This window comes from Pantherophis guttatus, chromosome 1 (genome assembly GCF_059756535.1).
Source record: "Pantherophis guttatus breed Tessera chromosome 1, ASM5975653v1, whole genome shotgun sequence".
NCBI classification, from domain to species: domain Eukaryota; kingdom Metazoa; phylum Chordata; class Lepidosauria; order Squamata; family Colubridae; genus Pantherophis; species Pantherophis guttatus.
The window spans coordinates 208,884,560-208,904,980 of record NC_142063.1 but is presented as its reverse complement, the minus strand read 5'-3'; the positions used below and the strand labels follow the sequence as shown (position 1 = coordinate 208,904,980).

The 20,421-nt window shown below is 39.1% G+C and overlaps 1 protein-coding gene, 1 long non-coding RNA gene and 1 other non-coding gene across 3 annotated transcripts; 2 read left to right on the top strand and 1 right to left on the bottom strand.

The window, feature by feature from the left end:
* Positions 1-321: 321 nt before the first annotated feature.
* LOC117674256 (uncharacterized) lies at positions 322-4,385 on the bottom strand. The gene is made up of 2 exons (XR_004593783.2): positions 3,863-4,385; positions 322-2,294 (listed from the first exon to the last, which is right to left on the bottom strand). It is a non-coding gene; the product is annotated as an uncharacterized LOC117674256 (long non-coding RNA).
* A 1,455-nt stretch (positions 4,386-5,840) lies between these two features.
* Positions 5,841-12,750, top strand: MSGN1 (mesogenin 1). Its single transcript, XM_034432154.3, has one exon. It carries the CDS (start codon positions 9,989-9,991, stop codon positions 10,685-10,687), a length of 699 nt encoding a protein of 232 aa, XP_034288045.2. The 5' UTR covers positions 5,841-9,988; the 3' UTR covers positions 10,688-12,750.
* Positions 12,751-19,993: 7,243 nt separating this feature from the next.
* On the top strand, positions 19,994-20,113 carry LOC117674522 (U5 spliceosomal RNA). Its single transcript, XR_015731653.1, has one exon. It is a non-coding gene; the product is annotated as a U5 spliceosomal RNA (small nuclear RNA).
* The last annotated feature ends 308 nt before the right edge of the window (positions 20,114-20,421 follow it).

Here is a 20,421-nt window from a genome sequence, read left to right as displayed (position 1 = left end):
GACAACCATGACAGATTCACAAAAAACCAGATGGATGAATAATGGCAAGTTGTGTTGTTCCAATGGGACTCTATTGACGTTTATGAAACTCAAGGCAGAAGTCAGTTTTAGAAGCCATCCAATTCCAGGGGAAATCCCAACTGTCCAGCATGAAAATATCAGATTCATTAGATTCATTTGGAAACCTATATTTCTTTAAATAAAAAATTGTTATTAATAGATTACAAAATTGAACCAGTCATCAAGTTAGCTCCTGGAGCTGATAAGAAAGATCTCTAAAATGCATAAAAGGAAAAAAAATATTCCAAACTTGAAGTGTCATGTTAAAAATAAATGGATGACAGATGTATTTTAAAATGGTACAGAAATAAAATTACCCAGCAATAACTTACTGAAGCTGTAGAACTATGGAGAAATCACTGTTTCTTTGATGAAATAATCAGCATAAAATAACATTTTTATATTAAGGGAAATGGCAGTCATGGGATATTGTCTGCTAAGTTATTGGTTCTGGCAATGAAAACAGCTTCACATATACTGTTCAATTCACACCCCCTGCAATTTTCCAGCATCTAATGTGTTGTGTACATTCAGCAGGTGGGGGGTGGGGGGGACCGTTCCTTAATTCTTGCAAATAAGTGTAGAATAGCCTTTGGGACTTGGCTCATCCATGCCGGTGCCAATGCTCGTTCCTTATGTCCATTGAAAAGATCTCTAGAACCTTCTGCTTTTCAGCCTCAGATATTCCCACCATAGAAGCCACCCCTGAAAGAGGCAGCCACAGGTTGGAATGATAAGCATGCAAGAGCCAGACTCAGGCTAACTCAGACTGGGTTCCCAATGCTACCTTTGGTTCCTGAAATTATGTCCTATTGTTGTTAAGAAAGAATAACAAGAACTGGTTTACCTAAGGATTGCTGCTCGAGCTTACGACTGGTAGAGGTTAAAATGTTAAATCACTCAAATATTGCCATATGCTAAATAAAATAAAATAAACTATTTGGGTTGTATTAAAAGAGAATGAATGAGCTAATCCATCAGAGCTAGCTTTTTAAAAAAATAAAATACTCATGTTACTGCATGCATAAGCATCGAATCCCATTTATCCAAGTGCATTCAATTTACAGATTTTTGGGGGATGGTTGAAGTATTCTGGATTGAGGTCTGTTTGGATTATTTTGTGAATCAGTAAATGTTACAGATTAAGTATTCATATTAAATGTATTACGGCAATGAATTCAACTTCTGAGACACTGGTATTCTATTTATTCTCTGGATTCTGGTACCAAAAGCAGAAGAAAGTCCCATTTTGGTAAAATTTATGTTTTGGTGGTCAGCTAAATAAAGAGTAAGGAAGCCCAAAACTCTTCAGCCATTCCTTTCTCTTTTCCGCTAATTGAAATGAAAAGTAAACATTAAAGACCAACCACACAGCATAATATCCTTTCAACTTCTGTTAACAGGGGTATTAAAGAGACTTCCCCAATATCAGCTAGAAAACACCAAGTCATAAAACCCCTACTTAAAAGATGGAGAGGTGTAAATTCAGCACATAGGACTGTTTTCATCTAGGGAACCAGTTGATTAGAGGCCAGATGTCTTAATGAATTGGGAAGTTGCTGTCACGTCTCAGCTAGTTGAGATTGCCACTTCTCAGAGGATCAAATGTTCACATGGAAGGGTTTCGAAGAGCATGTGATCTTACAAGTGTGTGAACAAAGCATACCACTTGCACAAGACCCCACTCAGAACAATACTGGTGCTTGGGGATATACAGTTGGCGATTGCTTTAACTTTGCTTATAGACAAGTGCCAACAAAGTCAACACAGGTTGCCTGCTTCCCTGCCAACCTGAAAGACAAAGCATGCACAATCTACTGTATTCATTCATGTATTTGAGACTGGTGGTTACACAATAGCTGCCTTTTTTTCCTCAATATTCATATCAAACAGTCTCATGAAAGAATCCATACATCTTGGAGAATGATGGCAATGTTATGCTACTGTATTTTCCAGCTCTGGTGACTGTCAGTTTCAACATGCAGGCATTTTGCAGCTCAATAAAGATGGTAACCTTGCTTCACAGGTGGTTCAAACTCAACCTTCCCCAATTTGAAACCTTCCAGAAGTGCCAGACGTCAGCTCTTCAATCTTCCACAACTTTGTCTCAGCTGTCAAGATGATTATGAAGGATAAATCCGGACATTAGTAGCGAGACTGTAGATTGCATTCTCAAGAAAATTCATATTGTTTCTGTCTAATATGGTTAGCCCTCAGGTTGAAATGATTTAATTCTAAAGGAAGAGTGGAAATAAATGAGTTGTGATTAGTTTCACCATACTTGTACTGTTTTGCACTTTAATCTTTACTGATCAAATTTATCTGGTTATTTGTATTTAAGAGATCATTTCCATTTTGGCTGCTCTGGATCCATTCAGAATGTTGAAAATCATATTTGACTAAATAGATGAAAGGAAAATATAGTTTTATTACAGGGGAAAAAAATCAGTGCAATCTTTTCTGATGCATGTCTTCAATGGAATCCCCCCCTCCCAAAAAGTGAATTTGACACAAGAGTATCCCTCTTTAAGATTTAAGTTATTCAGTAGAGATGTATGAAATGCATAAAACAAATCTTCATTTGTTTTCATTTCAAAAGTATCCACTTTTTTTTCTGTTACTAAGAAAAGCATCTGCTTCTTCTCTGTAACATTTTAAAGAAAAGGCTGCTCATTAGTAGCATTTTACTATTGATATTTGTTTATTTTAGCAACCTACTTATGCATTTGGAATTAGGACGTAGGAACTCATTATCAACAGTGAATGAAGACTGAATGTCTGCCTTCAGATTGCTGAATAAATTAATGGAGTGAAAAATAAAGCTGCCATTCAGGCAGAAAATGCCTTTATCATTTTTCAAAGTGTCACTGAGCAGACCTATAATATTAGCTCCATAACTCAAATAACCTTCAGTGTTATGGGATTACTATGACAAAAACAATCTCACCCAGATTTGTATAAGGTGGAGGAAAAAGTAGAGGTCATAGATATAAATTTGTGCTTTTAAATTTGCTAAAGTAATGCAGTATGTACAACTTACCCATTTCGGCTTTCATTTTCTGACCAGGCCAGAAAAGCAAACAGATCCATGAATCTATTTACAGTATATGAGCAATTTATAGTGTCCTCCATTTGTCATTCTGCTAATATATCACTAATGTGGATGGACATTACTGTACACTGCCACCATAAATGTGTGATAATGCTGTACATTGCTTCAGTAGTAGGGTTTTACAGTATATCTTATTTCTTCTTTAATAGCATAGAGAAAATTTAATTTTCATTTCTGTAATATTAGTACTTCTGCAGCAAGTCATACACGCAGCAACAACTTACCTCACAACTGTACGCTTGTCAATATTAGATCATTTCAAACACGTGCTTTCAAATAGGCCTTAACAAATCTAATCAGTAAATTAAAATCCATTAATAATATATATTTACAAGTTCCAATATAGGAAGCCGCTTTCTACCACCCAAGCGCTCTAACCGGTAATTGTCCTTTAATTCGTCAGACATAAATCTTTCAAACAATCACAAATATGAACTGGAGGAATTAGTTGGTAATCTTTCCAAAAGCAAAAACGTGGAGCTCCAAATATATTTCAAAACTATTTTTAGTAATATCCATTATAAATTATGCATTTAGTTTCATTAGATACCAGACTTTGAAATGACATGATTTTAAAAAGAGCCCATTTCTACTTTTTCTCCCATTTATTGGTGCCCATAAATGGCTGCTTAGAAGAACTAGCTTGTGTCCTCAACTGTCCATGCAGCAAAAGAACAATACAGTACTTACAGCAGGAAGAACCATTTCTCTTGCAACCTCTGCATGGCCACCTTAATATCCACCGGAGAAATCAGATTTGTGAGAAGCACAGAAAGTGCAAACATGAAAACAGAAAAGGGATTACCTGTGGATGCGATGTCGGAGGCAGCTCATTGCTTAGTTATTTATGACACTATTTAGTAAAGAGACTTGTATAGCATGGAATCCCTTTGGATATGGTAAATAACCAGCTCTATTCACAAACTGTCTAAAAAGAGACTTCTACTAAGCCACTGTTTGTGATAAGCAACAGGAAAAAGGAATGGTAAATTGATTTTATTCTTATTAGCACTGAATAAAGAGATGCTTAAGATGCACAGGGGCTTTATGGTCATTCGAGGAGGAGGAGAATACAGCCTGACAGCAGGTGGGACAGGATTTCATCCGAACTGGTGATCCTCTAGGCCAGTGATGGCTAACCTTTTTGCCATCGCGTGCCAAAAGCGGGGGGAGTACGGGGGGGGTCGTGCACGTGCGTGCCCATACCTATAATTCTATGCATCCTGTCCCCCGTGCATGAGCGTGCAACCCCCCCACGCTCCCCCCCCCACTTTTGGCATGTGATGGCCCGGTGGGCCCAGTAGGCCCGTTTTACCCTCTCTCCAGGCTCAAGCCTTTCTAGGAGCCTGGGGAGGGCGAAAATGGCCTCCCCCCCAGAGGCCCTCTGGAGGCCAGAAACAGCATGTTTCCTGACTTCTGGTGGGGCCAGAAGGCCCAAAAATCAGCAGAGCTGACCTTGCATGCCCACCAATATGGCTCTGTGTGCACCTGTGGCACGCATGCCATAGGTTCGCTACCACGGTTTTAGGCTGTGGCCTCTAGTCTGTGCCCAATAGTCCAGTCCTAGCACCACTACTAAGTAGGACAAAACAACTCAACTATTAAAGGTAAAGGTAAAGGTTCCCCTCGCACATATGTGCTAGTCGTTCCCGACTCTAGGGGGCGGTAGACATGTGGCCAGCATGGCTAAACGCCAAAGGTGCATGGAGCGCTGTTACCTTCCCACCAAAGGTGGTCCCTATTTTTCTACTTGCATTTTTTACGTGCTTTCGAACTGCTAGGTTGGCAGAAGCTGGGACAAGTAACAGGAGCTCACCCCGTTACGTGGCACTAGGGATTTGAACTGCTGACCTTTCGATCGACAAGCTCAGCATCTTAGCCACCGCATCCCAACTCAATTATTAACAGCCATTAATTGGGGTCTCGAGTTTAAGAAACTACTCTACTTACCCTTCCCACTGCATTTCTCCTTGCCTATCAGAACTCTCTGAATATGTTTTTCTGGATTCCTTTCATGCTCTAAGGAGAGATTACCAAAACATTTGAAAACTAAGACCATTGAATACAGACTAGGAGAGAAACATACTGAGATAATAAGAGGCACAGAAAAGGCAGAGGTGAGGATTTTGACTTTCACATCAAGATTGGTACAATTCTCCATCTCACCTATCATACTCCTGGTGCTTAAAATTTGATGTCACATCCTTTGGGAGGGGTAAATTCTCCTCACAAATTTTAGTGCCACTTTTGGAAACAGCTTTATGGAGCATCACTTCCTGCTTAAGCCCATTTATATATGAGACTAAATTAAATAACATTTCCTTCACCATATTGTTGAAAATATCGTTTGGAGACTAACTAGACAACTATAATGGGAAATTATTAGTCTTTTCACAAAATTGCACTTCATATTGTTCCTTGGGGAAACGAGGATATTGAAACTCATTTTAAGCCATTCTTCAGCTACAATACAGAAATACCCTTATTCCTCTTTCAATACAGTGCTGTGTCATTTTTCATGATCACAATAAAAGAAGCAAAGGGAAGAATGAGAAAAAAAATACAAGAACTGTTAAGGATATTGTTGTTGTGTTACTAACCAGCAGAGTAAATGCACAAGGAAACGTTGCTGAGAACGATGAATAAGAGATATGCAAACTGGTTTATCAAAAGTTTACTTTATAATGAAAAAACAATCTCATAGTCTTTAAATCAATCCAAGTCTTTGCCAGTTAAATCAGTCCAGTGATACAAAAACTTCTTACCACACAAACAGTAGTTGGTTAGAATAACAAACTCACTCTGGTTCACAAATCACAATGGTAGCACAATGGATAGCAACTCCACACACTATGGTAGCTTATCATCAAACTGAATACGTTACATTACATTACTTAAATACGTTCACAACCAGTGATTATATAATTACAGCATGACTCAGCATTATAATGAATCAGCAGTAAAACTTTAAAGTCACAAAATACATATTCAGCTTAAAGTTACAGTACACATATATTGCCTGGACAACTTGTTAGGCTCAAACCATATTCTAACAAGAGCCATGAATATGCCCTAGAAATTAAATACTGAGTTTTGCTCAACGCAATGTGGATTAAAATCCTTCCTCACTGTAAAAAGAAATGTATGAAAACAAGTACATAAAAGTCTAGGGAATTAAAATAATACATCATCCTATAATATCTACAATAACTAAGAAATTGTTCTTGAGGGCAAACTACATATTAAGTTGAACACATACTTTTTAATGCTGTTTAAACAGGTATTTAGTTTGAATAAAAAATTATCAGCCTGAAGCATACTCTTGATCCCAAACCTATTCCTATTAGAAATCATCCTTGACTTCTATTGATACCAATTATGCTGGTAATAAGTCTTTCATATCCTTTAAACAGGTAGTTAAAATATTTTTGTTCCCATCAGATTTTAGTACAACAAAATGCTTCATTTTTATAGCTATGGCTGCTTTATTTTCTTTTGACATTCAATGTTGTGTTCCATTGTATTCCTATTACATTGTTATATATGGCTTTGAGACCTTTTTATGGAAATAAAATAAAATATTGAACTAAAGGGCTGTGATAGTTCCATATCAAATATTTCTATTTCATGATGGTTATTTCAACATTAATGTCGATTAAAAGTAAAGGGAATACTATCAACAGAATGCTACACACAGTCTGAAGATAAAGGCAATGGGGAGGGAAGGAGAGAGAGGGAAAGGGAAAGGGAGAGGGAGAGAGAAAGAGTTGTGCAATGTTGGATATCACACCTTACACTCCAGAAACACTTCCTTCACATACAAATTAAATGGATAAACTCTAATCAGAGATGCCCATGGAAAATATCAGAGCAGCAAGAGACATCAGAAACAACGTCCCTAACTACAATTATAAGGCTTTTGGAATAATTTATTTTAAAAGTATGGGGTGCAAAGTGAATCTTGCAAACTCATTCAATTTTATTGATCAAATTTGAAATTTTCCATCTCCCACATAGAGGGACTCTGGGTAGTGTGCAAGAAAAATATTTTTAAAAAGTGTATAAAATGTAAGAGTCAAGGTTGAAAAAAAACCTTTTTTTTTAATTGGCCAAGTGTTATTGGACACACATGGAATTTGTTTTGGTGCATATGCTCTCAGTGTACATAAAATAAAAGATACGTTCATCAAGAATCATAAGGTACAACACTTAATGATAGTTATTAAGTGTTGTACCTTATGATTCTTGATGAACATCTTTTATTTTATGTATACTGAGAGCATATGCACCAAGACAAATTCCTTGTGTGTCCAAACACACTTGGCAAATAAAAAAAAAATCTATTCTATTAAAAGGTAATTAAAAGGTGGGGGGAAGCTTTTGGGGTGCTAACCAACCCCATAGCTGGATTGTTCTGGGAATCCCAAGCAAGGCAGCAGTCATTTTTCAAATCTTTCTAGGCCAGGAAGTGGTTGCCTGCCTCACTTCTGGGAGTGAGTGGATATTCCATAGGACAATTGCAATGGCAGAAAAGGCCCTCTTTATGGACCTACTAATTGAAATTCTTTAACGATGGGGTCTGCAACATACCTTCCCTGGCAGAGTGGGTGGGACAGGATGATATGATGGGGAGAAAAATGGTTGTGTAAGTAACCTGGTCCTACGGCATGTACGATTTTAAAAGTCATAACCAACATCTTGAATTGGACACAGAAGCAAACTGGCATCACTGCAGCAATGTATAGCAAAATGTGCATATTCAAGGAAACATATAATATTGTAACAGCATATTCAATGTAAAATAGTTATCAGAGTTTATAAGGCTGATCAAATTCATCAATGCACTTTTTTCTGCCAATTCAAGGCTGGGCAACTCAGCAGTGGGAAGGAGTTTTAGGACAGAATTCTGTAGGTTCCCTAAGACCTTGAGTGAGTTTAGAACAAAGGGATGATTGAAATCAAAACTGGTCTCAACTGGTCTTTTAGCTCAGCAGTTTTAGCTCAACTCAGTTTTGGTCACCACAATGTTAAAAAGATGTTGAGACTCTAGAAAGAGTGCAGAGAAGAACAACAAAGATGATTAGGGGACTGGAGGCTAAAACATATAAAGAACGGTTGCTGGAATTGGATATGTCTAGAAAGAAGGATTAGGAGTGACATGATAGCAATGTTCATAAATCTCAAGGGATGTCACAAAGAGGAGGGGGCCAACCTATTCTCCAAAGCACAAGAAGCAATGGAAACTAATCAAGGAGAGAAGCAACCTAGAACTAAGATGAAATTTCCTGACAGTTAGAATAATTAACCAAAGGAACAACTTGCCTCCAAAAGTTGTGAATGCTCCAACACTGGAAGTTTTTAAGAAGAGAAAGGACAACCAGTTGTCTGAAATGGAATAAGGTTTCCTGCCTAAGGGGTTGACTAGCACAGGGGTCTCCAACCTTGGCAACTTTAAGCCTGGAGGACTTCAACCCCGAATTACGGGAATTCTGGGAGTTGAAGATTCCCCTCGCACATAAGTGCTAATTGTTCCTGACTCTAGGGGGCGGTGCTCATCTCCGTTTCAAAGCTAAAGAGCCAGTGCTATCCGAAGATGTCTCCGTGGTCATGTGGCCAGCATGACTAAATGCCAAAGGTGCACAGAACGCTGTTACCTTCTCACCAAAAGTGGTTCCTATTTTTCTACTGTTATGGGCACTAGGAATTCGAACCACTGAACTGCCTCGATCGACAAGCTCAGCATCTTAGCCATTGAGCCACCATGTCCCTTAGTTATAGTTATATCCAAAAGTGTACCTTTTGAAGAAATGGCATCTGTCAAAAGAAAAGATTCTTCTTCCTCCTGCCTTCCACCAAGCTCTTTCAAGTGTTAGGAATGCTCCAGAGCAGATCTGGGGCACATCTGGCAGAGGGCCACATGGAAGAGAACAGGGAAACTCCCATGAAATCAGCACAATCATGTTCCTGTGATGTTGGATATGGCCAATAATATACAGCACAATTTCCTAATGGTATTATTAAGGGGTTGACGAGACTGGAGACAAAACGCAAAACTTCCCTGTAAAACAGTATGTGTTTACAGCATCCTGTAGTGGTGAAACTGTTGATCAGGAGCAAAAGGACCCAATCCACCACAAAAAACCACTTGGAGATTTGGTCCAATTTACACTGCAGGATGCTTTTGTGAGGAAAAATAACCGGAGGGAACCCTACGTATGCAAACTTGACCTCCTGGAAAAAAAGCCAAGATGAGCTATCAGTATGATATATACATTTTAATACTGTATCATTTAATAATTATATCAAATACCTTTGATATCAACTAAAAAGTGATCGTTAGAACACAAGCAGAATAAATAATATCCAGAAGCTCCTTTTTTGCCTGCTTCATTCAACCTTTGATTCTGTCATTTTTTTTTTTTTAAAAAAAGGAAAGCCGGCATTCAGAAAAGGTGCAGAACTCAAGACGACCGGCTTTCTGGTGTGCTAAGAAAGCGAAGATGCCTCCGGAGGGACGGGGTTGCCCGGCTAAGAAAGGAAAGAGAAGCTCCCCTCCTGACTTTTAATTCCTCACGGGATGTTTATGTGATAAGATTTCCCCGCCAAATCCCCGGGGCATCGGTTAACATATCAAGCAGCCTAGCCCGACGGCCTTGCCAGGCGCTGCTCCTGCTCTATGCCCGGGCCGGGCCCCCCTTCTCCTCTTTCTCGCCTGCGACTCAGCCGAAATGGCTCTTTAGCCGAAGGGCGCTAATTATCCTAGCGAAGCGGAGAAGACGCCGGGAGTTCATTTGGGCCTCCCCGAGCTTCATTTGAATGCCCGCCACTCCCTTGGCACCCGGGTGGCCCCTTTGGTCACCAAGCCCACCCCACCCCTCCCACTCCCATAAAAGCCTCTCCCGAGGCCCGGGACCCCCCGACGTGGCTCGCATGTCGCCGCGGCCCCTCGCCCGCTTAAGCCTCTCGTCTCAGGAAGGGCCAACGGAGAGCATGGACGCCGAGCCCCCGCCTTTCTTCTCCTCCTCCTCTTCCTGGGACTGGAAGGTCAGCGGCGGCGGCAGCGGCAGCGGCGGCTCTCTGGAGCTGGGCCAGAGCTCGCCCGCGCAAAGTCTGTCTCCTTCCCCGTCTTTCGACTCGTACGCCTCTTCGCCTTATCCCCTGCTGGTGGACGTGCCGTGTGGCCCCGGCGACGGGAACGAGGCGGGGAGCAGCCTGAGAGGGTACCCGCTCGGAGAGTTTCCCTCCGTTTATCTTTCGCGGCCCGGGCAGGGCCAAGGTCACAAAGGGCCCAAAGGGCGGATGTCGGTGCAGCGCAGGCGAAAGGCCAGCGAGAGGGAGAAGCTGCGGATGAGGACGCTGGCCGAAGCCCTGCACACGCTGCGCAATTACCTGCCGCCCATGTACACCCAGCGGGGCCAGCCGCTCACCAAGATACAGACGCTGAAATACACCATCAAGTACATCGGCGAGCTCACGGATTTGCTGAACACCGTCAAGCAAGGACAAATGCCTTGAAGGCTTCGGGGGAGCTATGCCCTCTCTGGAAGGCAGTCGTCTATCCGATCCTTCCCCCATGCACACACTTCCACTTGACAGCCTTCTGGTCGTCTTTTTTAAAAGTGACATTTTCACCAACCCCTTCCCCCAGTGGGAGGACACAGCCATGCGGCTTTGTTGGGAACAGTACTGAAGCACCAGTTGTTTTCTTTTGGGATATGTCTTTTTCACTAACTTTTTGATCTGCCGTCCTGGGATTTCCTGGTGGTCTCCCATCCAAGTGTTGATCCTACTTAGCTTCCAAGATGGGTCCATTTGCCCGGAGTTTGACAATTATGGACTTGTTCAAAAGATAATTTGGGTCAATCCGTTATTCTAAGGGGTAGCTCATGACAAGAGTTTGTGGTATTTTGGGATGCCGCACAGATGTTGGACAGACATTGAATCAAACATAGGTGTTGATGGAACTTTCTTTTTTTCTTTTTAAAATGCAATTGATGTTAGGGTGCCAAATTTCATCTAACTGGGTATGTCTTGAAGTGGCAATCAGTGGATTTCTTAAAAGAAAAATACTTCTCATATCCCTATGTATTTTTTAGTTATGTCTGTTGGTTGGGAGGCACTTTATATCAGCAAGAATATTTTTATGCTTATCATACATTATGGTACATTTCAAGTTTCAATGGGAAAAATCCTAAAATGTATAAAAAGTTGGTTCTGATTGGAGTTACTTGTGTTACAAGCCTTGTGTAATTGAGTTTAAGTAGATGTAAATTGCATTTTTGATCAAATAATAATCACTGTGCTTTTTAGTATGGGACATCATCAGTCTGGCCCAAAACGGTTTGTCTTCATAACATGGAGGTTAGTTTTAATGTATATGCATTTACTGATTTTGTAAATATAAAACTATTTTTAAATTGATAATAGGGGTTTGCTGAATCTCTCAATCATCAGAGCCAGGGGAAAGTAAGTTGTGGGTGGGCTGATGTTTTTTTTATTTTTGCTTGTAAATATCGATAGTCCATATAAGGGACATGCTTTCAGTGTCCTAAATTAAATATAGTTCAGCTAGGATTAATCCCAATGAAAGCAATGAACTTAATCATGACTGGGGAAAAAATTCATTGACTGCAGTGGAAATTATCCTCAATTATTTATTTTTTTCCTACCAAGTGATATACACATTCCTCTATAAACCTAAGTGTTTGCACAGCTGGTTACGACACCCCAGATGTTTTTACCATGATAGAAGTAGATTGTATAAATTCATTTGAAATGCTTCTGTAGGGGAAACTGTGAAATCCAAATCAATATGTATGTTTTCAGCTCATATGCAGACAAATTGTGGCTCCTTATGCGAGGATATATATGCGATGCAGAGTTGAACCTTATGGGCACTGACACCTTGATTGCACACCTTTCTTAGATGAAAATGCCTTTGAACAGGAGCATTATCAAATCCGAAGCAGCCCTATCCTGGTAATTTGATTGCTGCTTTATTAGTTGTAAGTCATACATTCAGCATATTTTCTTTATGCTTGAGGATATGTTAGACTGCACATTAATGTGTTAAATGCCAAACAACAGTTCTCATGCTCGAGTTTAATCTGCCCATTGCTAGTGAGCAGGGCTCCCTTGATAGACTGTATCTGTCCAGCTGATCTGGCAGCAGCACATTGCCTAGGGAGTTCATCACACACATCTCACTTTGAAAGATAACAAACTTTCAGCATGATAACGAATAAGCTATTTTCCCTCAGAGCCATCCAGAGTAGGTTGGGCTGAGATATCAGGAGATGCTGAGATCTGTGGTGCTGCATTTAAAGTATAGTGTATCTAACTCTGGTCTTTTGGTTCCCCTCTGAATGTGATTGTTATTTTTCCAGAGAACATGCTGGCAAGTTTTCTACAGTATTACAAATGAAGAAAGTAGATTTACATACTCACAAATAATGTTTTATTCATGTATATTTCAAAAGTATCTCAGGGCTTTGGGGACGAGCATAATCAGCTGGAGAGAATAAAAGAAAGAACAGAAAGATTTTGTCTTCTTAAATAAAACATCATATAATCTCTTAGTCTTGATAAATGATTTCAAGTGATAGCAAAGCTCTGCAATGGCCTAAAACCTGTCATTACAATGCAGAAATTCTCCTTAGCTTAACAGCCAGCTTTCATTTCCAAAATTGTGCCCTTAGCAAAAGCTATTTTCTTTTTGGAAAAGCTGTGTGTTGTTCCATCACATGGAAGGAGAGTGCATTTCCCTGCTTCAGAAGTGGAGTGACGGTCTTAATTCAACATAACATTCAGGAAATCAATGTCAGAGGCTACATATTGTACATCGCAAGGTAAAAAGAAAAGAGAAAATGTACATTATCAATTTTGATTGAAAATAGATTGCACATGACCTTCCCTTCCCTCCTTCCACCCTCTCATAGCAACCAAAACAGAGGAGAAAGAAGAACTGGTGTGCTGCTGCAATGCAGATGGAAAGTGAAAAATAAAAGAAAGCAAGTTCACCTTTTCCTTTCCCTGGAACAGAACAAACAGTAGTCCCACATTATACAGTCCATGACGTGAAATGAAAAAAAGAATGATTAGAAATAATGGTACAGAGGGATAGGTTTTCCAGAGTGTCTGATTTGCACTACTAGCACATCCAATTGAATGATCAACAGTTTGGGTTATTTATTTCACTTACTTTTTACTTTTTCATAAACAGATGTAATGGACATATTTTTGTATTTTTTCCTTTCATATGTTAATTACAAACATTTTGACTTAAAAAGAATACGTTTAAAGAAAGGGGGCTAGCCCCACTCCTTCCCACTCTGACTTTTCCATTCTGTATGGGATTTTTCCTCAGAATATTAATGACTGGGGTTACTATGATGAACCAAAAAAGAAATTTGAAGGATGGTTTTCTAAAACACACACACAATTTTTGACTATAACTAAGGAATTGCACCTGCCAGTGAAACTTCTCTCAATATAATTCAAATCTGCTTGAGTGGGATGTTGCCAGTCATGCAGAGGAGTGAAGGGCTAAGCACGGGAAGCTGTGGGACATGCGTGCACGTGTGCATGCACGCACACACACACTAAGGACTTAGAGTGCAGAGAAGAGCAACAAAGATGAAAGAGGGTCTTGAGGCTAAATCATAGAATGAATGGTTAAGGGAACTAGGAATGTTTAGACTAATGAAGAGAAGGCTCAAGGGAGACATGGCAACAGTCTTCTGATACTTGAAGGAATGTCACAGGGAAGAGGGAGTTGCTTTATTCACCATCCTGATGGGTGGAAACTCATCAGAGGGAGATTTAACCTGGAAATAAGGAGGAATTTCCTGACAGCAAGAATGATTAGTCAATGGAAATTGCTTGCCTCAAGTTGTGGGAGCTCCATCACTGGAGGTTTACAAGAAAAGATTGGACAACCATTTGTCCGGGATGGTCTACTCTAAGGAGTCCTACTTTGGGTAGGGGGTTGGACTAGAAGACCTCTAAAGCCTCTTCCAGTCCACAATTCTAAGTATTTGGAATAATGTTGGAACAATGTTGGGCAGCATTTTAGTAAAGGTTGCAGGAAGGGGAAAAAAGATGATATTGATTTGTACTTTGTATTCTAGCTTGTACTTTATTAAAAAAAAAGTGATTATGTGGAGAATACAATCATAAAACAATGCAAATATCAAGAATTAAAGCAATGCACACATTTAAACTACAGTACTTTAAAACATATCAAATTACAAATACTAATGATAATAATAAACAGGACAGGTTAATAATGACCAAACCAGACTGTGGCATGTTGAGTATGAGTTCAGCCAATGAAAGAAAACAAATGGAAGAATCTCAAAACAGCCCAAAGAGGATGGGGAGAGGGCTGTGGATGGGCAGCCTATAGAAACTCTCTTTTGGGTGGAAGGGAACTGGGGGGAGGCATGGAAGGAGAAAAGAATTGAATGTCCAGAATGAGGAGGAGAAGGAAGGGATGGAGCAGGAGGAGAAAGAGGAAGAGGAGGAGCAGAGGAGGAGGAGGAAGAGAAAAGGAAGAGAAAGAGGAGGAAGAGAAGGGGAAAGGATGAAAAGAGAGGAGGAGGAAAAAGAATCCATGCTGCAAATTCATTAAAGGTTCCGCTTGTTAAAACAAAACTAACTTTGAGACTGACATGGCATTACAGTGGCTGTACAGCTACAAAAAGGCTATTAAAAGTCAGCAGGTGGATAGTAAAATTTTAGAAAACACCTAAAATCTGCAAAGTTGGGAGGAGGGAGGGAATTAAGAGGGAATGAAAAAAACCCTCCAAGATAACTTGCTTGATTTAATAAACATTTCAAAGAGGATGGAGCATGCTCTGTGTTGGTGGGTGGGTGGGGAGGAGTGGCAATTGCCAAAACATCAGGTGTGGTCCCCCTGCTTAGCCCTTCACCCCTCTACATGAACCACAACATGCACATCCAAGGCAGATTTGGGTTCTATGAAGAGGAGTTCCACTAGTGCAGGTGTCAGCAACCTGCGGCTCTTTGGGCCCTCTGCTGTGGCTCCCTGTCGGGTGATCCCACCACTGGCTGGCCCCACCCCTCGCCCTCCCCTCCCAGTCACTCCTTGCCTGGCCTGAGAAAGTAAGGGCGATGGCAGGGGATGGAGAAGCAGCCAGGGCAGAGACAGAGAGATACAGAGAGAGTGGGGAGAGACATAGAAAGATAAAGAGGGGGGGGGGAGAGAGAGAGAGGGAGGGAGGGAGGGAGAGATGTCAAAAGGATTTTGTGGTTCCCGGTGTTTTTTAACAACTGGTTCTCTGCCCTAATGACCAGCTGGGTAGGCATGGCTAGGGGGGGTCATGTGACTGGTGGAAGTGATATCAAGTTGGCCACGCCCACCCAGGTTTTGTGGCTCCCGGTGTTTTCTTTTTTGTGGGAAATGGATCCAAATGGCTCTTTGAGTGTTTAAGGTTGCAGACCCCTGCACTAGTGGATGCAATTCCTTAGTTATAGTCAAATTTTTTGTTGTGTGTGCCTTAGAAAAGCATCCTTTCAAGTTTATTTCTTGTCACATCATAATAACCTATACTTATTAATATCCTGAGGAAAAAAATCCCATATGGAATGGAAAAGCCAGAGTGGGAAAGAGTGATGTATCCCCGTTTTTTGGAAGGGTTGAATTAATCTGAACATGAGCCTGGCTGTCTATCTGAAAGGACCCCTCAAGGGGCAAGTTGTCTCTGACTTTTTCTCCCCTTTCTAAAAGCTTAAATAAGAAAAAGTCATCAGAGAGGCTTGCTATCAGTTTGAACCCCATCTTTTCAATCCCTTCTTGGAGCTTTCCAGATATGTTGTTGGGCTGGCTGGGGAAGATGGGGATGTATAGTCCAATAGATCAAGAAGGCCATAGGCTGGGCAAAGTGAAATGATCTGAATTTTTACCCATGTACTATACTATACTAAAAAGAACAACTGGCCCTTTAAAAACACTTTCAAAAGAAAAACAGAAATGGCACCTCTCCCCATTTCCCTCAATCGCAGAAAATGAAGCTGGGAAAGGAAGCCACGGGTGCCTTTGTCTGAAATTACTCAAGGTTCCCTCTGGAGGGAGCCCCATATCCCTCCCTATCAGAAAGTCAGTTTTAAAATGATGCTTTAGGGATCTGTCTATAAAGAAGAGGTAAGATATGGGATGAAGAGATAATTGTTCGTAAGCATGGAGGGGATGAAAAATCACTAAACTTGTTTATATTTGTGGTGAAAATTGGAAATAACTTCTTTATATAATTTCTTTTACTTTATTATTTCTTTTTTCTATTCTTTCCCTCTCATTTTTCACTCCTTTCTTTCTTTTCTTTCTTTCTTTCCTTTCTGTCTCTCTGTCTGTCTTTGTCTTTTTTAAGTTTAGTTTGTGTTATATTTTACTGTTACAATTAAATAGCTTTAATTGTATCTCCTTAAGTTATCTCCTTTACTTAATTTAATTTGGTATTTAGCTCAAAAAAAGTAATGTATTCCAGGCTCAACTTGTCATTTTGCTTCTGGAATGCATTTCTAATTTCCACCAGGACTGGACATTGTTTTCCAAGACTCCAGCAGACAGCACTATCCAAATAGCATCCTCATAAGAGATAGCAGCTAAGTGTTATATGATGGCAGTTAATAATTCCCCTGAGATTTTTTTACACTAAGTTACTGGGTAGTACATCTTTCTTTATGAACATAATCTAGGGGCATCAGTTTACGCTGCATTTAGAATAGGATTCCTATTTTTATTGGCAAGTATCAATACAAACAACACCTTGAACAATTATGGCAAAATACACCAGTGACTATACAGTTTAGTGAAAAAACCCTGTATATGTCGTAATGATTAAAATAAATAAAAAAACATAAGGAAAGAAACAGAAAATAATAAACGGAAAAGAAAGATAATCTAATATCTTTAATATAAAATTAATCCATAAATTTATCACTAATTCTAAACCATAAGGAAACATTACTTCATCTTTTCATTTGGACAATATAAAGACATTTTTTAAAAAAGGGGATAACAAACACCTATCTTGAATCCATTCTTTAATATTAGGAGGATACATTTCTGTCAATTATTCAAAATTATTTTTGTTGAGTCCCAAGCTCCATACAGTCAAACCTCTTCATACAATGACAGATTCCTTATTTTTAAAAATATAATCCAACGTAATTTAACCGTCTTTACTATTTACTAGATAAATCATGTCCTACTAGGTCATTGTTTCAGAGGTATTTCCACCCCAAATTTCTCAATGCTATGAGCAATGATTTTAATGTTCTGCCTGAAATTTGGGACGTATCTGCTCTGAAAATAGCCAATGTTGAACTATAGAGCACAAACATCAGCCCAGGAAATGTTTTGTGACATTTTGCATTATGTCTTAAATTGTTTTATGGAAATGGTTATATCATAATATGTTTTGAAAAAAATGCCAAATTTCAATTCCATGGGAATCATGGGTCCTGGATATTTTTGTAATTTAGCTCATTTGAGTATCTTAGTTCAAAATATTTCCCTACAGTACACCGTTTCGCCCAGTTAAAGATTACAGGAATCAGAATTTTAGTATATGTAGCAGATATTTGTTTCCTGAAATTATACTAACACATGCTGTAAATTGAAACTTGAAAGGGAGCTATGGCTGGACAAGACCAAATGATATGAGTTGAAGTTTGGTCTAGTTGTCAAAGCACCAGGCTAGAAAGCAGGAGACCATGATTTCTAGTCCTGATTTAGTCATGAAAGCCAGTTGGGTGATCTTGGGCCAGTCATTCTCTCTCAGCCCAGCTCACCTCACAGGATTTATTATTGTAGGGACAATAGGAGGAAGAAGATTTATTGTATATACATTCGTCACTTTGAGCTATTTGGAAAAATAATAAAGGCAGGACACAAGCAAACATACAAATAAAGAATAAATATTTCTTACATTTAAAGTAGAATGGTTTTTTTGCAGTTCAGTAGTCATAATTGAAATATTCCTTCATTAATAGATACAAACTGAAATAGATGATACAGTGATAACTATCGATATAAATATCTAATGTTAACTTACAATAGAGAGCTTTTTTGGAAAGAAGTAGAATATACCGGTAAATCTCAGCAATAAATTATATGAAAACCAGTTTGGTATAATGACAAAAGCAACAGGCTAGGAACCAGAAGGCTATGAGTTCCAGTTCTACCTTAGTCGTGAAGCCAGCAGGGTGACTTCAGACTAGTCACTTTCTCTCAGCCCTTGGAAGAAGGCAAACCATTTCTGAAAACTTTGCCAAGAAAACTACAGGGACTTGTCCAATTACCAAGAATTGAGAACGATTTGAAGAATGATTTGATATACATCTGTGTGTGCGCACACACACATACACACACTGCAGGAGCTCTGTTGGTTGCAAAACTTCTCCTAAAACTAAAGTTAGTTGAGGAACCATCTGTAACAGTATAATGACCAATTGTATGACAATGAAAATAATGATGCCAGCTGGGATTTTTACAAGTGTCTGCTTAATTGCAAGGAGCAAGCAGAGGAACTCTTATCACCCAAAATATTCTCTCTCATTTTCTCTGAATTAGTTTACAATCTCCTCTAATGAGACTCAATGAAATATCACATGGAGGCTTCCTAGCTAGCCAATGATGATTAGACAAAAGCTATTAGATGGCAGTGAAATCATTAAGATTGTTGTGTAGACACACCAGAAGAAAATGCAGAGGAGGGGGGGAAGGGAGAGGGAGAGAGAGGGAGTGAGGGAGATAATCCTTTATTTATTTATTTTTTTATTTAACATTTTTAAAAAACAAAAATAAAGCTTTAACACTTTTTCTGTTTCAACAGTTTCACATCAGTCAAGAATTTCATACTTATACATTGTTTCCTCCCTTATTTCTACTATATCTTTTATACATATACTTCTAATATTTATTTATTTACATATATACATATCAATACCCATGTACCCACTTCTACTTCTACAGCTTTTGTTTCCTCATATTAGCAATTATACTTCAACTCCTATTTCGATCATTATTTAATTTTTCCCTTCCTTTTATCTCTCCTCCAACCATTCATACCATTTCTCCCACACTAAATAATATTCTGTTTCCTCTTTTTCTTGTATCTCTTTTGTTAATTTGTCCATCTCCGCATATTGCAAATTTTTTCTGATCAGATTACCTTTGGATGGTATATTATCATTTTTCCAATTCTGAGCGTAGATTATTCTTGCTACTATAGTAATATGGATAATTAAATACTGTATTTCTTTTTCGTATGACCCTGGGAGTATTCCTAATAAAAATGTTTCTGGCCTCATCTCTATCTTTTGTTTGGTTATTTCTTCTAATTGTGATCTGATTCTACTCCAATACTGTTTCGCCTTGTGGCAGGACCACCACACGCGGTAATATATTCCCTTTTGCTGTTTGCATTTCCAACACGTTGGTGAGGTATTGGGAAACATCTTTGCCAATCTGGCCACTGGCAAGTGCCACCTGTAAAACATTTTATACAGATTTTCTTTATAGGATACAGACTGTCAGTTTATAATTTTTGTTCCATAATTTCTCCCATTTATCTAATTCAATCTTGTATCCGAAATTTTTTGCCCAAATTATCATATTTTCTTTAACTACCTCCTCTTCCAAACTGTATCTTAATAAATAATTGTAAAAATTTTTTGGATCAATTTATCTTCTGTATCTTGGAGGATTTTGTCTAATTCATATACTTCTCTTTGGAATCCATATTGTGTCAAATCTGTTTTATATCTAGATTTTATTTGCATGTAAGGCGACCAATCAATGTCTGTACCCACTAATCAATGTCTGTATAAATCTTTCGCCTTTTACTAAAGATTTCCGTGGAGGGAGATAGTTAATGTTATTTGTGGATTTTGTCCATAATTGCCATTTTGTAATTTTACCAATCAAGCCCTGCTTACATTCAGCCAAGTTTTGTTCAAGACACCGCTTCCCCCCACCCGCCAAATTGTAGGTTTGTTCACTGACACACACTGTGAGGGCTGGATGGTGTTGGTACTTCGGGGCTCTGTTTTCAGAATATTCCCCGCATATAGATGGTTTTATACTGATTTCAGTCTTCACTGAGTAGCAAGTAAGATAATTTTATAGCACTTAGGCCAATATTTCCAACAATGAAATACTACAGATTAAAAAAGGAAGATATGTTAATTTTTAGTGGTTCCTTTTGTACTACTACTGAATGAAA

Coding starts and splice junctions, on each gene's coding strand:
- MSGN1 (XM_034432154.3), top strand. CDS start 9,989: ATGCCCGCCACTCCCTTGGCACCCGGGTGGCCCCTTTGGTCACCAAGC.